We start from the raw sequence: 19,973 nt of genomic DNA on the forward strand, positions 1-19,973 counted from the left end.
CGAGGTTACTTTCCTCCATCGCCCAAGGTACTCCTAAACATGTCTACATTTTGTACTAGTGAAGCTCTACAAATTTGCTACTTGCCACTTAGTGTACATAGTGTGTAACCAGTGTAAATTAAGCAAGAATTATCATAGTTGTAGAAGACCTGGGCTTGGAATCAGACCCTGCCATTTTCTGGTATTATAGCCTTGAGCCATAGTGTCTTTATGATATTATAGCCTTGAACCATAGCTCACCAGGTGAATACCAAATGAAACACTACATGTGCCAGTGCTTGATGAAGTTTAGAATACTACACCAATGTGTACTGTTGTAATAATAAAGCCAGAGCTGACTTTTCTGGTTTTGACCAAGGCAGTTCTTGACACTGATTACCAAGAAGTCAAAGCAGGGGGTGGGGTGGGGGAGGCTTTCTCTCACTCAGACAGGGCTGTATACATTGAAATTCAGCTACCTCAGTGAGTTTTGAGTGAAATATAAAGTCTTTTTACCATAGACTATATACTATTACTCTTGGGTGTGGGAGCCTGTGGGGCCAGGAAGACTGTGGTTGACAAGGAACTAAAAGGTAGAGTCCTTTAACTGCAGGAGGCTCATGAAGAGGTTCTCAGTTACCACACATTGATACCATTCACTGTTTCTGTACTTCTATCTTTGTCTGCCTCTCTCTACAAATAAATGCAATGTATGCCAGTTAAAATTTGTCATGAATTCTATCAGAATGGGGAAAAAATGCCACTGCATTGAATGATCTTAATGAACTAGATGATGTTCAAGAGAGGGGTCAGTAGAAATATTTCCCACAATTAACTTTATTATTTCTTGAGAGGAGGAAACCAGGGATAAATAAGAGTGGTGTAACCCATAAACACCTTCAGTATGCCCTTACTGTTTGAGTGATTAATTATTGCTTGCAACCTGCTGATTTATCCATTTACTCAATGAAAACAAGTAATCATTGAGTCCCTACTAATTGAAAATGAGAATATAGTGATGCTTAGCTCATAATTTTTTTTGGAATTTATAGAACAATGGGAAGATAAGACAGCCACACAAAGAAGTAGGAGATAAATAGTAATTGCCAGAAAAGAGGTTCAAACATTACGTGGATTCAAAGGTAATACTTGCCTATGACTGGGGAAACAAATACATTAACAAGGAAGAATATCGGTGGAGTCCCCCAAATTGGATAGGGTTTTGAAATGGAAGATTGGAAGAGGATTACTTCATGATAGAAGTAATATGTACAGTAAAGAATGATGAAGTGACATGAACATGCAGTATTGGAAAAATACAGTTTGACTAAAGATTAGGATATAGGGAGGGGATTGATGTTATCTTAACTCTCTGCCAGGCTAAAGTCATTGGAGAAAGATTGTTCAAAATTTAGGAACAGTGACTGAGGCTGGATAATTCAAAATCTTGAACACTGCTAACTTCAGGCTTTATTTAGAAGAGAGAGGAAGGTACTGAAGAAATCAGACACAGTGGGAAGACTGATAATGGTGTTGATGAGGAGGATGGATGGAGGCAGGGACGCCAGATAACAAGTTATTGAATGAAAGGTGTACAAGGGGAAAAGGAGACAAGTACTGGAAAAGGAAATGAAAATAGAAAAGATGAATGTCAGAAGCATTGGCAATAGTTTGAATGTAAGCTCTGAGATACAGAATGAAGTTAAAAATAATTTTGAACTTTCCTTTTGGGTATCAGGGAGACTAGAAATGCGATTATTATGAAACAGGGAAGTCTGGACATAGTTCTCCAGCAAGGGGAAAGATGATGGTTTGATTTTAGACTGAACTTAGAAAGCCCGACAAGCCTAAAAATGATTCACAGGCATCGCCTGCAGAAGCAAACACCGGTAGTTCTAGGATTGAACCCTTACTGTACTGAGGAAGACTAAAGTATATAAAGCTAGAGAATAAGTAATAAATCAAACTGTTCACCACCGAGCATCTCTTCATCAAAGAGTTTCTAAAATTTACCTGACTTTTTTCATAGAGATCTATAAAGGACACAGCTCTTGTATCTTAGAACAAAACATCTAGTTGAGTTGCCAGCTTTGACTTCAATATTGGACATTTCCTGTGCTTTGAACTCGGATGTGGTTTTGGATAGGGTTAGCTGTTCAATCCCATGTGTGGTTTGTTTTAAAAGTTTCCATTTATCTACTTGTAGGCTCAAATGTATTAGAGAAATATTAATGACTCCCATGCTTTTACTTTCAGTAATTTAATATCATTTACTTAAGCAATCACAGGAAATAGTGACTCTGACTTTCTTCCAGGAGAAAAAAAAAAGAGTAAATAAGTGACTGTTCCCTAGGGGTTATAGATGATTTTTTTCTCCTATCTAACAGGGCACACTTTCATAAAACAAGGTTTACATTTTATTTGCCTCCCAAAGAATTGCTGTATTAAGGTATATGGTCAAGATCTGACCTGCAGGTGTTCATTTGTAGATATGCAATAAACGATTGACATTAAAGGCGATTGCAAATTTGGGGCAGAGTTTGATCCCTGGGGTAAGGGGATGCACTTATCCTGCAGAATAGCTCTTAGAAACCATTCCAGCCTGTGTGTACTTATTCTACTAGCCAATCACAAGAATTGAGAGAAAAGTTAGAGTTGTCTCCAAAGTTGCTGTCCAAAGTCCAGGGCTCACATACCAGAATTGTACTTTCTCTGGTCCAGCCAGAAGGAAAGGGAGGCAGTGTGTCTTCCTTACTTCAGCTTTTTCTTTTTTCAAGTGCCACTTACAAGAAATTACTGGAGCCTCACGTCTCCCTGGAGTTTTAGTTACCCAAATCTACAAAGCAGATGTCCTTTATAAATATGCTGTTTTTTAAATTAGAATGAAAGCGAGATGTTTAAGAGGCACCAAAAATCCATGTGAATAAACAGGAAAGCTGAGTCAAAGAACTAATTATACCCTGATACTTGCATCCTGCCGCTGCAAGGAGGACCTCGGAGCCCTCGCTCTAATTGCCTATGCCCCCTGTTTTAAGAGAAGAGAAAACCTCTTACACCACTTCATCTGCTTTTGGTTGAGGGCTCCCAAGCCATGCCTCACAGCCCCACCATCTTTTCCCTAAGCTCCCAGTTTACATCATCTCATGTCAATAGGGCATTCCTACTCAAATTCCAGGTGGGCAATGTTAAATTAGTTTCATCTCTTCTTTCCAAATTATTACTGCTTCATGATCCCTTGTTTCCTAGCCTGCATGGCTTCTATTTGGGGACTTACCTTTTTGTTGTTGTTCAGCTTTCGTTTTTCAACCAGTAGTCATATATTCTATTGTGCTACAATTGCCCTTCTTTTGAGTTGACTTATCAAACACTATTTACCAGTGCCCCTTTGAAAAATTCTCTCTTCTGGCCAAGTCTGGCCTTTTATGCTCTTTTTTGAATGCTGTATTCATTTTATCTCCATGGTAAACCTGTGCTGGTTTCCATGCCTGCAACCTATATATATGTCATTACAACATCATGTGTCCCATATTTCCTTCTGGTCTAAATTCTCCAGAAAGCTCCACCTCACCATCCAAGTCCATAGGCCCATTCAGCATGAACCTTACAACCTGACCCTTGCATTTTTGTGTCCCTTAATCTGTTTTTATCAAATTAGGAGATATTTATCAAGCAACTGTCCGGTTTATGTTACCAGGTTCAATGCTGGTAATATGTGGCAGCTTAAGAGGTTCTGAGTATGTCAGCAGAGCCTCTTGAGCTGCCCATAGTGTAGTGTAAGACACAGTTCTAGGATACAAATGACTGAAAACTGAATCAAGTAAAATAAAACGTGTACGCTTGACACCTTGATACTCCATTACACGAGAAACAAGGGCACTACCTGGACTCGCTCTTCTGTCTCTCTCAGTGCAATCAACATAGAATGAGATACACTATAGATGCATCATCCTTACCAGACATGTCCACATAACCACACCAGTAGCAGTGATGGGCTGAGTGTGTGCTCTACCCCAGTGCTCACACACATTCCTTATAATCCTCACAGGTGGGCATTGTTAACCCATTCCACTGGTGAAGAATCTGACTCTTAAAGAAGTTATGTAACAACGTGCCTACACTGAGACAACAATAAGTGGCAGAGCCAGGATTTGTAGCCATATATAACTTAAAAGCTTGTGCACTATTCCCTACTACTCACTACTGCCCAGCTACTAGGGAATGGATACCTGTGATATTCACATACATATATATGCACTTGTGCTAAAGATAAGGGTATTCTTGAGATTAAAAAACAACAACAGATGTTTTGAGATTATGTGGCTTTGTACATGTTCTCTGCATCTTCTGTGAAAAATATCCCAATTCCGTTGTTGCCTTGTCAATTGCATACATGGTCTGCTTAAAGGGTCTGAATAAAAAGCACTCATAGCTTGAAGAAGGGGCAACACGATGGTTTCAAGTCTAGAGGAAACTGGCTCTTAGAGGATGTCCATCCTGGCTCTCCTTCACACAAGGGTCATTAAAAGGCATACCCTCCTTCCCATGCTCAGGTTGTTGCCTGGGAGATCCCATTAGTGCTAATGGGTCATTTTCTTGCTAGCACCCCAAGGATCAAAAGGAGAAGCTGCATCTTTGATGAAGTGCTAATGCTGCGCAGGTCTCAGGCCACTTAAGGGTTTTCTTTGTTCTCTTCATATGGCAACCCAACAGGGGACCTTAGACCACTGTCTGTTGTATGAAGAGTTTATAAGGACCATGTTAAGTGGTGGTACTAAGTGCAGCTTCTGTAATGAAAATGATGCCCCTACTTACAACGCCAGACCCATCCACCTTGGTGTGTTTGAGGCTTGTATCCTGCACAGCTTGAATCGATCGTTTCTGCTCTTTAATAGCACAAGGGAAAGCTTACTACTTTTCTTTAATACACTTTAAAAAGTTGTTCAACAAATAAGTTTGCTAATAGAAAAAAAAATGGGATTGTGGCAGGAAGTGGGGAAAGGAAGTCAATGCATTTTAGAATTAGTGCTCTCCCCATGTGTTGCCTTACCATTCTTCTTTCTTCTTTTCTACTGTGACCTCAATATTTATTGAGTGCCCACTGTGCTATATAGCCTGGTACTAGGCACTGTGGGAGAATGTAAAACAAAGACACAGTCTCTCTCCTCCAGGAGGTTATCATCACAAAGGACAAGATTGTTTATCAAATATAGTGTTCCCTACCTAACTTTCAGTACTGAGTTCTATATGTGAAGCAGTGCTAAGAATTCTTTATTTAACACCCACTGTTCCTAATACTACATTTATTAGTTCTAGAGGAGAGCTGGAATTTCCTAACAATTTTAGTTTAATAAACTAGTGTAGGGAGCATTTTCCTGCCTTGACATTTGGCATGTAACAGTATGACTCTCAGCCCACAATCTCAGATGTGCAAGAAATCTATATCTATTCTTCTATAACTCACCTTGGTTTCTACATTGAGCTCTGATTTGTTGAGTTAGTGAAAATATCATCTCAGGCAATTTTAGTTTTCTTATTTCCCTGGGATTGTGTCTAAATTAAGTGGGGTTAGGGATTTCCCAGGGTACCAATTTGGGGGATGTAGAGAGAGATTGCATAGGAGCTGCTCTTGGATATTCTGTATTCATAGCTCAGATGCTCAATGAATTGCTACCCAGCACCTTCATTCTTGTATGCATAACCCCTTCAGGTCAGTCATTTTCTGCTTATTTTTTTGTGCCACTCAGGGAATTGTTCTGTTGCTCCTCCACCACAGTAGACTATGGGAAGTTCTGTGAGTCTGCCTAAACTTTCAGCATGTCCAAATTTACCATGCAGCCATTTCTTCTCAAGGTTCTCACTGTCGCTTCTGAGTTCTCTTGGGGAAATGCACACAGATCAATATCACCCCCGTAAGCCTACCTGAGGTTTTAGCATCCCCCACGGCTCCCCCTCAAGTCAGAGCACAATGTCTTCTTTTTGTCATTCACCAATGACTGAGCTCACATGTCTTCTCCAACTTTCTCTCCTGCTTGCCCACAGGAGAGGCAGGAAAGCTTTGCTCTTCTTATGTAATTGCCTGTATATTCTACTTTAATCCTCTAAAAGTCTTGGCTTTTAAGACTCACATATAGAAAGATAATTTGTAAGTTTAGTTTATGATTCATTTCGCTTCTCTGAGGCATCTAAAACACAATGGCTTGAAGTGTAAGAGAGGAAAGTCTAAGGAGAAAAAGGAAATGTGTAGAAAAAAATCAAATTATTTCAAAAATAGTATTCCAGCTCAGACCAACAACACGCCACCTTTTAATATTAGTAGTTAATAGTCAATAGATGTTTATGTTCTTTAGAGGTGGAGGAAGTCAAAATATCCAGTACCTTCTGTGCAAATTATGCAGGATTAATGATATTCCAGTGTAATACTTAGAGCCTTAGTTAGTAGGTCAAGGACCGAAGTCTCAGTTTTTATGGGTAAATGACTTTCAGCAAGCTCAATGTACTCATCAGTGTAATTCAAGAGTGTTATATCTGTGGATTGATTTTTACCCTACCTACAAGCTAATCGGTTAGCTTATTACTGGTTCACAGATGCTGGCAGAATACATAAGGTTTCTGGGTCAGAGGCCTAGGACGTTATTACTCATGACTAAACAAACAGCATGTGTATCGGTTCTCCTTGTTCCCAAGTCCCATGAAGACAACACAGGGGGGTCCCAGTAAGCATGAGTAGTGCAAGGGATTAGTGTTAAAATGGGGAAAAGGTATCAAGTGGCATGAAAGTGAGAATGGTTAATGTGAGAGAAAATTCAAATGACAAAAGTCAGAAGTAGCTAAAAAGAGTATGTTCATCAGGACTTGTAGACAGGGGCAATGTATTATGGTATTTGGGGGTCACCCTCCTTATGTTCTGCACTGATGAAGTGTTTAATGAACCAAAGTCCATAAATTACATCTACTCAATGCCATTTAGATATGGTGAATAATCTATGATAGGAAAGGAAACAGAATCAAACATAAATTGCAGTTTATTTTTTAAAGTAGTGGCCCATAAACCTAGACACATGAAGATGACAAAGTAGAGCAAAGTGCTGCATTAGAAACTGCAATAAAATTTTTGGGGAAAATTGACAGCTTGTTAACAGATCCTAGTGTAGCATAAAGAATTCAAAGTGGTATAACTGTAAATAATAATAATAATAATAATAATAATAATAATAAATAACCTGAAAAAGGACAAAAAAATTCAGGTATATATCCAGACTATTGTGGGAGTGAGTTAGTGAATAAAATAGGTACAGGCAAGGATAATGGGCTTAAGCATAGTAGAAAAAGTAATTTTGGACCCTAGAGAAAATTTGTTGAACTTCTGATTAACTGAAAACCCAGACTTCTCTAAGCAGAAAGTAGGTTTGATAATAACACCTATTGACTGTCTATTACATATTTTCACTATGATGGATACTTCTTATATTTTCTCTCAGTTAATCCTCACATAACCGTAGGTTTTATTTCTGTTTCAGAAATGAGACTAGTAATGATCAGAAAAACAAAAAAAAAAAAAACAAAAAATTGTTAAAGTTACAGAGTTGGAAATAATGGGGCTCAGATTTCAATGTAGGAACATGTAACCACTTGGCCCATGTTCCTCCCACTTGGCCACACTGTATGGCACTCAGTGCATTCTGTTGGTTTGTGCTTTTAGGAAAATGACTAGTGTTAAAATTAGCTCGCTTTTATTAATTTAATGAAACGTAAACCTCACTATATTTTTTTCCTGTCCTATTGTATGTTTAAAGTCAAGGACAAGTTCCTTTTGTGACCAAAACTTTGATCTTTCCACAGGTGACTTGTATATAGGAGGAGTGGCGAAAGAAACATACAAGTCCTTGCCGAAACTTGTCCATGCCAAGGAGGGCTTTCAAGGCTGCCTGGCATCAGTCGATCTAAATGGACGGCTTCCAGACCTCATCTCAGATGCCCTTTTCTGCAATGGACAGATCGAGAGAGGATGCGAAGGTACTAGATTTTGTTATGTCACACTCTAATAATTCCAATTCTACCTGTAAATGAGAACAGATCTCTCTAGCCAGCAAAATTCATTTCTGCCAACTGGTCAACCCCCCACTGAGGGCTTAGAAATCCTTATTCATGTTTTTAACCTTTCAACCCATAAATCTTAATTTTTCTGGACTGTTTGCAGGCCTACACTATGCCTGATGTCAAACAGGAGCTATATCCATGGTTCTTGTTATATTCTGCTTCTTTGCATTCTATAGTTTACATAGTTTGTGTGTTAATCGGTTCTGCAGTGCTTGCTTTATAACATTAAATAGACATCCCATTTAGAGAGGAAAAATATATTTATTCCAGCAAGTGTTAATCAGTTTGAGCCTGTTGTTTGAAATATACATTCAATAGGATATAACAAGAGAATAAAGTTTAGATACCATTCTCAAATTACTTTTTGATTTGTATCTAGCCAGCAGCATGAGTATATATATTATCAGTTTGTTTTAGCAAAAATTGGTTTCTCCTACTACTCAAGACTAGTATTCCCTACTTCAGAAATGTGTTCAAGAATCTTCCTGTTCTTTTGTGCTTTCTATCAGACTAAGATCTGTAGGAGTACTTTTTGATTGCTACTTCCATTTTAGAAAATTTTCACTTCAACACCTCAGATTATTTGAGCCAATTCTCCCTCCATAAATGTAATTTAATCACATTATCTTGAATTTTGTGGTTCTGAATGTGTTGCTGCTTCTCCTTTAATGTTGAACACAGTTTGGGCCATTTTGAAAACTTTAAATTCATAAGGAAATTTTCCATGGGAGAAGCAAAGAAAGAAATGTGAATTCCTATCCCCTGGGAGATTATGAATCATTTTCTCTCAGCCCAAATAATGCCATTAGACTTAGCAATTACCTAAGCACGTGGGATTTTTTTTTATTTGAAAATATATTTTTTCTCTCTGCAACATATATTTCCCTGAAAAGTCAGATGAAATTCAAACTGTATTTTAACCCTGCCGAAGGGTAAGGCTATTTAATGGACGTCTCTGTCAAATTGAGTTTTAATGTTATCACCACATTTATTTTCTTTCTTTCAAATTTTGGAGTAACACTTTCTGTAAAACAAAGGGAAACTTGTGTTTTCTCCTTTACCAGTTTAGCAAAGCAAACAAAGTTGTTAAGTGAATAACTCCCTTCTAGTGGATAGATACAAGAATGTGAGATACAACTTGAATTCTTGAACATGGTCTAATTTGTGAGAATAAGTACATAAAAAAAAAAGTACTACAAACTATCCTGAAAATATTTTTCAAAAATAGGCCTTTCTACCAATTGCTTGATAAGTGACATCTCATCCATAAAAAAATGGTGAGAGAAGACAGACAGACACATTCACAACTAAACACATACCAGATAGAAAACCAAAAACACACATGATCCCCCACCACTGGCACATGATATGAGAGGAAGATGTATTGAGAAAGAATATTAGCAGAAATGATATTTCATGTTATTTTCCAACATAATCTAGTGGGCAAGTTGGTTAAGGTGACTGGATTTTATATCCTCTTGGAAAGCCATAAACTTCATTCAGTAGATGATAACAATGATTCCTTCCTACCTTATGTAGGATGCTTTAATATCTGAGGTTTAATAATTCTCACCGTCTTTTACCTCATTTTTCTTTTTTTTTTCTTGGAATGTTACCTTACCCCTGCCTTTCTGCCTTGACACTTTCCTCATTTTTTAATTCCAACATCAATATTAACAACTTTTAATTTATGATTATTTCTATCCTATATGTTTTCTAGGAATCTCAGATGTACCTGTCATAGGAATAATTACATGCTTTTAGGATTTGTGATCATATTCTAAGTACTCCTTAAATTCTCTCTCTAGATATTATTGTTTCAAGAATTTTGAGTCCAAGTCACATTGGGCTCACTTAACTTTCATATTAATAGAAATAGTACAAATTTCACATAACTAAATATCTTTTCAGTATTTTCTATCATTCCTACCCAAAAGGACCTAAAAATCTCTACGCCCCTTTTATGTAAGAAGTTTTTGGACTTCCCTAAATATTCATTTGCTGCTTTTCATTTCTAACTAATCTTAGTTGGTAAGAGCTCATGTTATTTATACCGCGTATTAGCTAGGGGAGGGAGCTTGCACATTCCTTGAGGATGAATCTTTCTCCAACTTTAGCCAGTGTTAGAAATGCCCGTATAATTGTTAAGACCCAATTACTGGACACCACCCCCAGGGATTCTGACTCAGTCGGTCCAGGATGGGGCCCAAGAATTTACATTGATAACAAGGTCCTAAATGAAGCTGATGCTATTGGTCTGAGAACTACACTTTGAATTCTACTGCTTGAGATGGCATTGCCCTGCTTACATAAAAGGCAAGGTGAACTGGTAACCAGGCTCAGTTCAGCTCAGTATTGAGTCCAGTTAACTTTCATATGTGAAGTCAGTGATTTTTTTTTTAACTTAGATACTCTTTGCATAGACTCCTAACACTCAGCCCCAAAATGCATTTTTAAGTGACAGAAATAATTATTAAAGCTACCATTGAGCACTGGTCACATTAAGTTCACATATGCTATTTTATTTACTCCTCAAAACTATATAAACTAGGTATTACAGACTTTTTTAGATAAGTAGATCAAGCCTCAGAGTTGGGAGGTGACCTTTCTGAGGTCACAGGGCTAGTAAGTGGATGATGGAAGCTTTGAACCCAAGTTTACCTTACGTAAAGCTCAGACATCTAGCCACTTTCAGCTATTGTCTCTTTGGTTTCCAGAGATTGTAGTTTTACCTTCACTTTCCTTTTCTTTTCTTTTCAGACATGTCCTTATCTTTTAACCACTTAATACAAATGTCCTTGTGGCTTGTTTCTAATTTTTGTGTGTGATAAAAATAAAGGGACATGATATATAAAGGGAAAAATAAATTGCAGGCCAGATGCCTGCCAATGTTTAAACATTGTTCTAGAAAGTGAGTATTTTGAAAAATGTATCTTGTCAGGCATAGGCATGCATTCTCTTGTAATACCGGAATATAAAAAGACTGTTGTGATAATGAAAAAAAAAAGTAATAAAAGCATGTCTGTATGCCTACATAAATTTTGGCAGGTACCCTGAGTTGCTGCTTCACAATATGAGGAGATCACTCTTTAGGGTTGCAATTTTACCAGTTTTAGAGTTCAGCATCATTTTGTAATTGTATTTCTGATCATTTTTGCAAAAACGAAAATCTGGCCCTTCATCAGTGTTTGCTCCTGCTCTTTTCTGCAAGGGAGCACCTATCCCTTGATCAAACAGCCACTGGGCTTGCACCACTCCTCGACCCGATGCTTATCCCAAGAAGGAATGTGCTAAGGACTATTGCTTTAAGAGTTTGTTCATTTTTTTTTTTTTTTTAGCAAACACTATTTTCAGTCTCTACTACCATGAGATAAAGATCACCAGATCACTTACCTCTCACAGATTAGAAGAACAAAAAAAACTAAATAATTCAGTGGTTCTTGGTTATTTGATGCAATGGGTGAGAAAAATTATTACATCTATTTAGTCTCTCAGACCTGTGAGATTATTATAATTATTAGTAACAATTGTTACTAATAGTAACTATTATTACTACTATGCCAAAATTATTGTTATTATATAGTTAGTATTTAGAATATTACGGTTGTGAGAATTCACGTGGGTTATGCTAAATTTAATAACTTTCTATGAAGAATACCTTTAAGAAAACCATAATAGAAATCTGATTGTAAGTACCATGTTAAAATGGACATTTTACAAAAACATTAACTTATATAAAGGCTAATTTTAGGTAATTCTCACTCACTAAAGCAGTTACCCCAATTACTGGTGTCTATTTTGACATTTTCATAAAAATTATATAATTGTGTTTACTACGGAATACTTTACAGTTTTATTCTATAGTTATTTAGTTGGCTAGTATTCCATTTTCAATCTTCCCTAAGTTAGTTCTTAGTATTGAGGTTCTACAATGCAGTCAGTCCCTTCGGTAATGTGCTTATATCTGTCCAAGAGAGGAAAAGCTACAGAAGCCCTTGTAACTTTCCTTCATTTCATGTCATCAGCTCAATTAATCTTTTTATATATGTACACACACACACACATATATAGTAAAATTCTAATAAATTACCACTTTCTTATTTTTGGCTTAAGATTTATGGCTGTTCGTATGAATTTATTTGCTTTACATAGCATTTCTCTCCCCTTTTACAGCAGCATGCTTTCTGAATCTGAACGTTCTCCTGTGTTTGCCTCATTTCAGTATTGCTTACTAACATTTAATATATTTTGCTTTTTTTTTTATTTTGCTGACAAAGTTGCATTGATGAAAGCTGACTTGCAAGGTAGATAGCCCTGTGTGTACAAAACAAGACTGAAACCCCATAATACCGAGTGGAAACCACCAAATAACATTTTTTTTAACATTTTTGCAGTAACTGTTGTTTGGGTTCAGATTTAATTTTTCTCCTTTTTTTGCACATTGTGCAAGAAACCTCATTCTGTAGCATAGTTTGCATAAAGGCTTTCAGTCTTGACTATGTTTGTATAGTGGTTACCTTTAGTGCTTTTATCATCCTTCGTTTAGTTCTTTGTTTTTCAGTGTTCTAGTTCTGATTCTTTAGAAATAGAATAGCATTCTTTTTACTTGTATGTTAAAATGGGGCATGTCATTTATACAGTTATTCATTTTATGTTTAATTGCATGAAATTGTCAAAGCATGCGAATTGATACTTGCCAACATACCTATCGGAAACACCCAACAATCATAACTTTATCCATAGTTTGTGCAGGGAAACTTCTAGAAGACCTAGGACATTTTTGCATACCTCTCTTCAGTTATCTCAATTTCATGAAGTTATAATCTCTATTTTTCATGGTGTCTCTATTCATTGTGAGAAGTTAAGGAGATCCATGCACTTTTCTGAAATTCAAATGGTGGTAGAGAATTATGGATGATGCCTAATCATACTGGAAGCTTTGTGCTTGCTTTTACTATTTGTTGCTTTCATTTACTATTATAATGTATTTTGTCCTGCACTTGAAACTTCAGAAAACATTCATATTACAGCTTCTCTGTTTCTAATTCAGGTGTGTGAACTAGAACTTTCAAAACTGGTTTGGTCATATACTTTGAGGTGTTGGCAACTACTATATGTGACCTAGCTCGTATATAAAGCACTTTGGGATTTTTAAATAGGAAACCAAGTTTCTTTTGGATTGTGTTAACAGGGCCCAGCACAACCTGCCAAGAGGACTCGTGTTCCAATCAAGGCGTGTGCCTGCAGCAGTGGGATGGCTTCAGCTGTGACTGCAGCATGACTTCCTTCAGTGGCCCGCTCTGCAATGACCGTAAGTACCTGTGCGCACGTGGACTGATACTCATTTTTGTTACAGTTTGATGTCCAGGCTCTCAAATGGGGACTCTTCATAGTGTCTGTAAGGTACACAGTCCTAAGCAGGTGAAGCAGTTGTTTCTACAGAAAAGACCCTCTTAAATACTAAAGTATTAATCAAGGATGCTGTTAGCTACCTGATGGTGATTCTTTGGTTTTTCCACTCTTGTCCATTGTTTTGAATTGCTAATGGTCACCATGTTGAAAATAATGTTTTTATGTCCTATATGTGACAGTTCACCCTGGTTTTTTTGAAAGAGACTTCATAATTGCTTTATATCAAGTAATGTTTAATTTTGTAGGGTTACATCTTGAGGACTGTAATTTTAGCAAATGGTGACAGTTCTCATTATGTTTATTCCACTCTCTATTGTATTCAAGCCAATATCTACCTTTTACTTTAAAAACATGTTTAAACTTTGTCCTTGAAGTACTCTCCCTTATATTTTAGCCACTTGTGGGTTTCCCCCCTTTCATCTCACAATATAAGAATGACAAAGAAACAGTGTTCACCTTGTATCGTGGAATATCTGGTAGTGTCTAAGCTGTGTGATTGCAGTGAGGATTTTGAGATTGAATTAACTGGTACGGAGAATGATGTTTTGTTTCTAAACATTAAAATAGATCATGCTTTATAGCATTTCATCAAAATGATAAAAACATTTCCCACAAAACATTACATTTCTGTATTGAGAAAATATTTGTGACAAAGCTTCCTGGTTGTAAAATAAGGCACCTGCTTTATGTTTGTAAATGCTACCACATTTAAGGAAAGCTAGTCTTGGATGATGGGATAGGCCAGTGGTCGGCAAACTGCGGCTCACGAGCCACATGTGGCTCTTTGGCCCCTTGAGTATGGCTCTTCCACAAAATACCACATGTGGGCGCGCACATACAGTGCGATTGAAACTTTGTGGCCCATGCGCAGAAGTCAGTATTTTGTGGAAGAGCCACACTCAAGGGGCAAAAGAGCCGCATGTGGCTCACGAGCCGCAGTTTGCCGATCACTGGGATAGGCGATGGCGATGATTGAAGGTCTGGGCTTCCATGCGAAGGCTGGGCTTGAGAATGGATTTAAAGAAAGACTGTGTTCATTTTGACCTTTTTCTATTACAGACTCTCTTCATGTCTATAGATATATGTATCACAATGTTGAAAATGGGGTCAAACTATAATATTTCATTGAACTAAGTTGTTGCCTAGCAATAGTGTACAATTCACCATCTCTCTTCAAGTTTCCTATCCAAAATATTGAATGCAGGTATAACAAGCAATTAATGAAAAGTAAAATAGTACCTGGAAGAGATCACACCACCATAGATGGAGAAATATTTAGTCTCCATTTTACCGGTGACATCTTTCATAGAATTTCAAGTAAACTTTCACACATTTGCAAACAGTGTATTTCTACAATCAAATCACACAAACCACCTCATTTGGGGTTATATGAATAACCTTACATAAGATTTAGTACTTATATGTACATAAAGCAAAGCAAATAACTTATAGATGATTTTAATAAAGATATATAAATACTAGAGGCCCGGTGCATGAAAATTCATGCACTGGAGGAAGGGCAGGGGTCCCTCAGCCAAGCCTGCCCCCTCTCACAGTCCGGAAGCCCTCAGGAGCGGGAGGCAACACCCCATCACACCTCTGCTGCTGCCACTGCCAGCAGTGCAAGCCTTGGCCGGCCCTGAGTGGCTGGGCAGCCGACATCTGAGGTGTGTCTGTGCCTCGGGCTGGCCCTGGGTGGCTGGTGGGCTGAGGGGACTGGAGGACTCCAGAGGCAGGCGTGCCATGCGCCTGCTGCTCCAGCGGAGCTGAGGGGACTGGGTGCCGCCATCTTGTGGCTGTGGGCGCCACCATCTTTGAGGGTGGGGCAGTCAATTAGCATATTCCTTCCTTATCGGCTGTGGGTGCCACCATCTTTGCAACGGTGTGAGGGTCAATTAGCATATTCCCTCTTTATTAGATAGAATAGTAACTTCCATAGAAAAATAACATAAACTTATGCTCAAGGACAACAAGAAGACTAATAATTTGTTATGCTTTTATTAAGGCAAAGTTTTAAGCTTGCTTGATCCTGACAGATATGTGATCACATGTGCTAGCTGAGAGAGCTTTTGTGCATGGAAATGTTTTTCATTTTGCTAAAGAACTTTCATTGCCAAACTTTGCTTAATCTAGTTTATATGTTTTATAAAACAGTTGCCATTTGGTTGTGTCAGATTGTGTATTCTCATATACTGGTTAAGTAGGAAGAATATAATTTTCTGTATCTATTTGCTAGACATTTCCTAAAGGAACATCGAGATCCTACTTTAAGTATCATGCTGTCTTCAAATCATTTTTACAGAAAATTATTTGAATGCAGCTCTGGGTGATAGTAGTGGCGATGCCAATGATAAGGCTATTTGTTATTTTCTTGTAAATAAGGTAAATGTCATCCAATAACTGTGTCTCCAGATATGCCTCTTATACGAATCAGCATGAAAATTACTTGGAGGGTTCTGAAAATACATGCATTTTGATTAAATCATTACCTCTTAGTGGGTTTTCTGGAAATGTGAGTTTCTTGGTTTGTACTTCGGAGTTTTGGTAGTGAGGATATGGAGGTACAAATGAATATTTAAAAGCAAATCTTATTTTCATATGAACTATAATTTGTAAAAGGTACAATAGTAACTGTAAAAGTAGCATGACACATTTTCTTCACTTTTTAAATTGATCAAAATCAGCCTTTTCTCTCTATCTCATTGTTTCTTTATAATTGCACAAATAGAATTAGTGTGATTCCTGGAATTTTAAAAAACTTTTTCTGTATAGAGATTGACTTTAAAAAATCAACTTAGGGCATTTCATTTCTTAATGGAATTATTATTTTCAACTTAGGTATGTATTCATAAATTCTGTGACTGCAGCCTTCAACTGCATAGAAAACAAACAAAAAAGGAAAATAGACATAAAACTTTTCAAAAGAGGAAAGAACAAAAGCACACCCCATTGCAAAAGAGATCCGCTCCCCCCATATCCTCCAATAGACCTAAATGTCATCTCTCTGATAAGATTCATAGAGTGGTAAGAATAACTAGAACATTTTATTTATGTTAGCCTGGAGATACAATTTACAATGGGAAGATGGGAATACTTTTTAGCTTGTACTTGTAATCTTGGATAAATCATACTAATTAACGAACTTGAATCTTTCAAAAAAAGAGACTTAGGCAAATGATGGAAAAGTCTACTTCTAAAGAAAACTTTGTAGAAGCCTTTCTTCCCTGGAAAATTGCCATCTAAATGGCCAACTTGTTGACAAAAACAATTGCTGTGAGTGTGTATGGGTGTGTGCACAAGTGTGAGTGTAGTGTACTGAATTCCTCAATTCTTTCATATCAATGCCATAGTTTAGGTACCCAATATTATTTTTTTCTGGTTATTGTAGTAATCTGCAGTTTGAGTTTTTCACTTCTTATACCTCCCTCCTCCAGTTCACCCCATGCCTCCATACCAGTTCTTCCTTCCTGTTCGCCCTATTTGACATATCACCCACTCTTCCTGGTTCTCCTGACTAGAGACGATATTTTCCTCCTCTGAATTCTATGGGGTTTTGTTAATGCTGTTTCATCAGCCATCACTCTCTACTTTATAGTTATTTATGTTTGGTCTTATCTCCCTGTAAGACTATATGCTTCGTTCAGGGACAATATTCTTTATCTTTTTGGCTCATAAGCCCAGTGTTTTCATATCGTGTTGCATGTAAGTGCTGATCATAGTAACTCACTAAATCAAAGTGGACTAGGTGAATGAATTTTATATAAGGATTTCTAGTACACCTCAGTGGCCAACAACACGCTCCAAAATCATCAGTTCGGAGTTCATGAACCTCCATGGTCTGACCCCAGCGTTCATTTTCATCTTTATCTATTGCAGAACCTTGTCCATGAGACATGTTACTGTCAATGATCTTACCTATGGCTTTCTGAACAACATGACACTTTCCCATTCTCCTCCCCATTGTCGGTGCTAACTTCTTCTCTTGGAGAATGCACTCTTTCTACCCAGAATCCATTCCTTTCACTCTATCCGCTGAAAGAATTCTGTTTTCATTTTCAGTCTCGACTTAAACTGGAAACTTCGCTGGTCTTCTGAGATGAGCATTACCTTTCCCTCTTCTAAAAGAGAAACAGTTTTTGTACTTTCCACATATTGTAGCTATTTGTGAACTTCCTTTTGGATGTAATCACTTATAGAGTGCTTGCTATATGCCAGTTCTGAGAGTTTACATTCCTTATATAAAGTCTACCTGTCACCTATACATGCTTGCACACACACACACACACACAAACACACAAACACACACCCCATCATCAAACCATTATGCTCCAATAATCCTTTTCTGCTTTCACCCATTGGTCCAGAATAGAATGTAACTATATTAATTAATTTAACATCAGGTTGGGGATGATGAATATGGCTATGATTATATGGAAAATAGCAAACATCATAACATTGTCACATTACATTAGTATAGAAATGTTGTGTGCCAAATTACAGTTCAGTTTCAACCGTGTCTGTTACCATAGAGGTGGGGGTGCAGGGGCTTGGGAGGGGAGCATGCCTGAATCTCTGGTGCAAATGTTTGAAACTTGAGGCTTTTAGGTTTGCTTTTACTTTTTTAAAAAATCTTTATTGTTCAGATTATTACAGTTGTTCCTCTTCCCCCCCCCCATAGCTCCTCTCCACCCAGTTCCCACCCCACCCTCTGCCCTTACCCACCCCCCCACTGTCCTCATCCATAGGTGTACGATTTTTGTCCAGTCTCTTCACGCACCCCCACACCCCTTCCCCCACGAGAATTGTCAGTCCACTCCCTTTCTATGCCCCTGATTCTATTATATTCACCAGTTTATTCTGTTCATCAGATTTTTTATTCACTTGATTTTTAGATTCATTTGTTGATAGATATGTATTTGTTGTTCATAATTTTTATCTTTACCTTTTTCTTCTTCTTCCTCTTCTTAAAGAATACCTTTCAGCATTTCCTATATTACTGGTTTGGTGGTGATGAACTCCTTTAGCTTCCTTTTCTCTGTGAAGCTCTTTATCTGACCTTCAATTCTGAATGATAGCTTTGCTGGGTAGACTAATCTTGGTTGTAGGTTCTTGCTATTCATCACTTTGAATATTTCTTGCCACTCCCTTCTGGCCTGCATAGTCTCTGTTGAGAAATCAGCTGACAATCATATGGGTACTCCCTTGTAGGTAACTAGCTGTTTTTCTCTTGCTGCTTTTAAGATTCTCTCTTTGTCTTTTGCTCTTGGCATTTTAATTATGATGTGTCTTGGTGTGGTCCTCTTTGGATTCCTTTTGTTTGGGGTTCTCTGTGCTTCCTGGACTTGTAAGTCTATTTCTTTCACCAGGTAGGGGAAGTTTTCTGTTATTATTTCTCCAAATAGGTTTTCAATATCTTCCTCTCTCTCTTCTTCTGGCACCCCCATAATTCGGATGTTCGTATGCTTGAAGTTGTCCCAGAGGCTCCTTACACTATCTTCATATTTTTGGATTCTTTTTTCTTTTTGCTTTTCCAGTTGGGTGTTTTTTGCTTCTTCGTACTTCAAATCTTTGACTTGATTCTTGCGTTCCTCTAGTCTGCTGTTGGATCTCTGTATAATATTCTTTATTTCAGTCAGTGTATGCTTAATTTCTAGTTGGTCCTTTTTCATATCCTCGAGGGTCCCATTAGATTTATTGAGGGTCTTACTATATTTATCGGCGGTTTCTAGAAAATTCTTAAAAAACCTTAAAACCGTGGTTTTGAACTCTATATCCAGTAGTTTGCTTTCCTCCATTTCTGTCATTTGTGACCTGTTTCTTTGTCTCCGCATTTTGGCTGCTTTCCCGTGTTGATAGAGTGGTTTTCTGTGCTAGGTGTCCTATAGGGCCCAGTGGCTCAGCCTCCCCAATTACCTGAGGTGGACACTCTTGGTGCACCCCTTTGTGGGCTGTGTGCACAGTCTTGTTGTAGTTAAGCCTTGATTGTAGTTGGTATCACTGGAAAGAATTGACCTCCAGGCCAATTGGCTGTGAGAATCAGCTGTGTCTATGGTGGGAGAACTTCTGTGCTGGAGACACCCTTATGGGGCTAGACTTGTTTAAGTGGGGCTTTGGTGCTCACTGAGTCTGCCCCCTGAGTGTGTCCCATATGGATCGGAGGAGTTGTAATCTGGATGGTCCCACTCTGACCACTGTATACACTGGCACTTGGATCTCTAAGGAGGTGGTAATTTGCCTGAGGCTACCTAGCAGGAGGTATGGAGAGATCTGCATGTTCCTCTTCTTTGTTTGGGATTTGGAGGTGCCCAGATGAGGCCCAGCTGTGAAGCAATGCAATCTGCTGTGGGGCCTTGGGCCTTCTTTTGGAAGTTCTGGGTCTCTCTGACCCAGCTGCAGTTTGTTAGGTAATTTTAGATTGCAAAGGGCCAGGCCATTCATATGCCAAAGCCTCTGCACACAGCTTGGGTGGGGTGGGATCTCAGGGA

At 38.1% G+C, this 19,973-nt stretch overlaps 1 protein-coding gene across 1 annotated transcript in view; it reads left to right on the forward strand.

Annotated features, from left to right (window-relative positions):
- Positions 1–19,973, forward strand: part of NRXN1 (neurexin 1) — a 973,903-nt gene that overhangs the window by 493,447 nt on the left and 460,483 nt on the right. The window contains exons 16-17 of the mRNA XM_023746047.1: positions 7,819–7,992; positions 13,268–13,387. Of these exons, the coding sequence (XP_023601815.1) occupies positions 7,819–7,992; positions 13,268–13,387 (294 nt within the window). The remainder of the gene's footprint in view (positions 1–7,818; positions 7,993–13,267; positions 13,388–19,973) is intronic.

Source organism: Myotis lucifugus, unplaced genomic scaffold (assembly GCF_000147115.1).
Source record: "Myotis lucifugus unplaced genomic scaffold, Myoluc2.0 scaffold_6, whole genome shotgun sequence".
NCBI lineage: Eukaryota > Metazoa > Chordata > Mammalia > Chiroptera > Vespertilionidae > Myotis > Myotis lucifugus.